At 38.5% G+C, this 4,564-nt stretch overlaps 1 protein-coding gene across 1 annotated transcript in view; it reads right to left on the reverse strand.

The window, feature by feature from the left end:
* Positions 1 to 2,872: 2,872 nt before the first annotated feature.
* The window catches only part of LOC111953154 (gamma-aminobutyric acid receptor subunit gamma-3), a 43,080-nt gene continuing 41,388 nt past the window's right edge, over positions 2,873 to 4,564 (reverse strand). The window contains 1 exon segment of the mRNA XM_023972236.2: positions 2,873 to 4,430. Coding sequence (XP_023828004.2) covers positions 4,343 to 4,430 — 88 coding nt within the window. The 3' untranslated portion in view covers positions 2,873 to 4,342.

The following is a 4,564-nucleotide window of genomic DNA, read 5'->3' on the forward strand; positions in this document are numbered from 1 at the left end:
TTATCAATGGAAACAAGATGCATCTGAGCTCAATTTCGAGTATATATAGCAAAGTGTCTGAAAATGACGTATTTCTGTTTCTTGTGTTAGCTAATCCAAGTTTATCATTTTAAAAGGCTAATTGATCATTAGAAAACCCTTTTGCAATTATGCTTGCACAGCTGAAAACTGTTGTTCTAATTAAAGAAGCACTAAAACTGGCCTTCTTTAGACTAGTTGAGTTTCTGGAGCATCAGCATTTGTAGGTTCGATTACAGGCTCAAAATGGCCAGAAACAAAGTAATTTCTTCTGAAACTCGTCAGTCTATTCTTGTTCTGAGAAATGAAGGCTATTCCATGCGAGAAATTGCCAAGAAACTGAAGATCTCGTACAATGCTGTTTACTACTCGCTTCACAGAACAGTGCAAACTGGTTCTAACCAGAATAGAAAGAGGAATGGGAGGCCCCGGTGCACAATTGAGCAAGAGGACAAGTACATCAAAGTGTCTCGTTTGAGAAAGAGATGCCTCACAAGTCCTCAACTGGCAGCTTCATTAAATAGTACCCACAAACACCAGTCTCAATGTCAACAGTGAAGAGACGACTCTGGGATGCTGGCCTTCTAGGCAGAGTTGCAAAGAAAAAGCCATATCTCAGACTGGAAAAAATTAAGAAGGGCAAAAGAACACAGACACTGGACAGAGGAACTCTAACACAACGTGCCATTGGAACACAGGAGGGATGGTTGCTGATAATGGGCCTCTGTATGCCTATGTAGATATTCCATTAAAAATCAGCTATTAGTCATTTACAACATTACAATGTCTACACTGTATTTCTGATCAATTTGATGTTATTTTAATGGATTTTTTTTTTTTTTTTTTTTTTTTTTTTTTTAAACTTTTTTTTCAAAAACAAGGACATTTCTAAGTGACCCCAAACATTTGAATGGTAGTGTATACAGCTGTATGTCATAAAGTAGGTCAGCAGTAGCATCTGTGAGAGCCTGCTGTTCCAGGAGAATCTCCCTAAGTGGAGGAGGACGTCCCCAGTTAGTCTCCAGATCCAGCTTTAAATGTCCAACGCAGCCATTTTTATCTTAATATCAAATCGTTTCTGGGTGACAATTAAATACCTTACTGTGATTCTTCCAATTAAAATGGTCAAAAAGAAAGAAAAATAGCTTCTTATCAAAGGGAAATTTTGCTAGGACTGTCTGAGTGTGGAGGGGAAACTGAAATTAGCTGTTATTGGCAGAGAGGTTTCAAACTCTCTTTCTTATTGGTCTAATTTACCGCATAGTGATGTCACCATTGAAGGCTAAAACTCCATCCCACTAAAACAGGCTGAGATTTCAGGTCGTCTTCTCAAACAGCTTTAACACAAAAAGGGAATTCTCGTACTTTTCACAATTTCCCAGTATTATTCCAATCTCATAGCGTGGAAATGTATATAAAACATTAGAAAATCACATTTTTGACTGCACTGGACCTTTAACACCCACACAACCCCCATCATCTCATATCCCTACTCACACAAACACCCCTGGGATTTCCTGTCCAGGTGTCCTATCTCTCAGAAAATTGTATGCATGACTAAGTTAATTTGTTAAGTACTGTATGTGAGCATATTTACACCCCCCCGACCCCCCTTTCAGTTGAATGGGATCTCTCTATTGTAGGCTACTATTTTGGCAAGGTTTTATTCCAGCTCTTTGATTGAGTTCTCGCTCAGCACTGCATCCACTTTTTGATAGCGTTCCACTGATTTCCTTCTCTTTGTATCATACTCAGTGTTGTCTCAATCTAGGTCAGCAAATATACAGTCAGTCTATCAGTGACGCACTTTTGCAGATCTCACCCAGGGGTATCAACATACCAGGGGTATCAATATACCAGGGGTATCAACATACCAGGGGTATAAATATACCAGGGGTATCAATATACCAGGGGTATCAACATACCAGGGGTATCAATATACAGGGATATCAACATACCAGGGGTTCAACATACCAGGGGTATCAATATACCAGGGGTTATGCAAACATACCAGGGGTATCAATATATCCAGGGGATATCAACATACCAGGGGTATCAATATACCAGGGATATCAACATACCAGGGGGGGGGGGTATCAATATACCAGGGGTTATCACAACATACCAGGGGTACTCAATATACCAGGGGTATCAACATACCAGGGGTATCAATATACCAGGGGTATCAACATACCAGGGGTATCAACATACCAGGGGTATCAATTACCAGGGGTATCAACATACCAGGGGTATCAATTACCAGGGGTATCAATATACCAGGGGTATCAACATACCAGGGGTATCAATTACCAGGGGTATCAACATACCAACATATCAATATTCTGTGATGAGCTCCAGGACCGCATTCAAAAAGTATCTCAGAGTAGGTGCTGATCTAGGATCAGGTGTCACTTGTTGTATATGATCTCATGTGATCTACACTGCTACTCTGAAATTTTGTGAATGCAGGCCCTGAACAATAACATTCGGTTATTTCTATATGGGGATGCTAATTGTATAATGATCTACTCTGCAATAGACATGAATCGTGTGTAGAGTTAATTTCCTKCTGTGGGAATAAAAGGGTCTGTTTTGGATTTCCTTAGCCTACTTCCTAATAAGTGTGATTATTGTGCATAATTTTGCCTCCTTACTTCGAAACAACAGGATGCAGTGTGAGGTTTGAAGTGGGCTATCAAAACCACGTCAGAGACAAAACCATTCCTACATGTTGAAATATATTTCCATCTAAATAACTCTAAAGTGTGTAAGAAAGATCACAGTTTGCTAATGATTCAAATGACCTACACACACGCACCTACACACATGCACACACACACACACACTCCAGACCTTAAGCAAAGATTGTTTTATTAATTTAAGCAATACCACAGACTGAATTCTCTAAAAAGCATAGCTGTACCTAGACAGTGGTTCTCTCAGATCTGCTGTAACAAAAGGGTGCGTTCCATCAGACATAGAAAATAGTGTTTGATTTATTGTAAATACATTATATCAAACTAAGACACTTATGAAGTGCAATATTTTGTATTGTTATACAGAGTTGAAAACCACTATTTGTTGTTGGTCTAAAGTATGATCTACATTCAACTATGAAAATAGCATGAAAACATCTCTCACATAAACGTTCTCTTAAAACATAGAATACAGGGTACTACCATACTTCTAAGTCAAACCACCGCAGAAACAACAGTGTCACTTACAGTACAGTAAATCAAACTATTTTAACTCCATAAACACACCTTCTACAATTATTTGTGGTGTCTGTTTTGGTGCAACAGCTACTGTATGATATAACATGAATTATACATGTTCTTGCTCAAGAAAATAGCAATAGTGTTGCTGGAGAGAAACCATACATTTTTTATTAGTACTGTACTGAATACTAGCACAATATATACAGTACTGTACTGACCCAAATGCTACCCTGGCCCTCAGCCTATGATGTATTGTCGGCCTGCTGTATGGAGATAAATGTATGTCCAGATTCTGTAAATTAATTAAACAACATCATCTATCTCCATACCAGTTTAGTTTGAAACCTCACCATACCTTGTCCTCAGACAATTCATTTAATTATCAAATAGTCTATTAATACTCTCTGGAAAACTCTATATGTTACAAAAGAAAACATTATTAGATACATTATTTTACAAAAGTAGTATTTTCATCTTTAAATTATTATGTTATGGTGTGTTGTAAGGTAAACTATGCATGTTCTTGTTGTATATCACCCTTGGTAGAAAACATAATTCACATGTTTATGATATAAATGTCTATTAATCTAAACCAAATCAATGTGATCAATGACCTAATATTTAAGACCCTGTTGATGCCTAAACTAAACCATATTGAGGTTCTATATATGTCAAATGGCTTGCAATGACTATGCAACTGACTAACTAATAGAAAGCAACAATAGAATCATTTCATAGTGCAGTCCACCCTAGCTTTTCATTGTTTTTAATGAACAGTATAACATAGGTTGAAATGACGTATGTGGGATAACCTATGTAGAAAAAACTTCAAAGCTTCTAGTCCCCTTATTGCACCTCTGTATAGGTGATGGCCCCTTCCTGAAGAAGGCACTATGGATGCTTCATTATCTCTTATCTGGCTAGCATCCTGGTGTTAGTGTCTCACAGCTGTCTATTGGCTGGCTACACTAACCCACCAACCAATCAAGTGTCAACGTGCACAAAGCTGCCACTGAGTGACATCTTATGTCTTGTGACATCTCCTCTCCCCATTTGAGTCTTTCCATATTTGTCCAAACGAATTCTATCAAATCCAACTGAAACTGCTAAAGGTAGAGATAAGAGACCCAGTAGACGATGTTGAACAGGAGGAACGACGTAGGGAAGAAGACTCTCGAGTAAGCGTCCAGATTTCGGTCATACGGAGGAAAGGTACACCATTACATCGTACGGAGGAAAGGTACACCATTACATCGTACGGAGAGGTACACCATTACATTGTATGGTGGAAAGTAGCACCATTCGTCATACGGAGGAAAGGTACACCA

Source organism: Salvelinus sp. IW2-2015, linkage group LG27, assembly GCF_002910315.2.
Source record: "Salvelinus sp. IW2-2015 linkage group LG27, ASM291031v2, whole genome shotgun sequence".
In the NCBI taxonomy this organism is placed as follows: Eukaryota; Metazoa; Chordata; class Actinopteri; order Salmoniformes; family Salmonidae; genus Salvelinus; species Salvelinus sp. IW2-2015.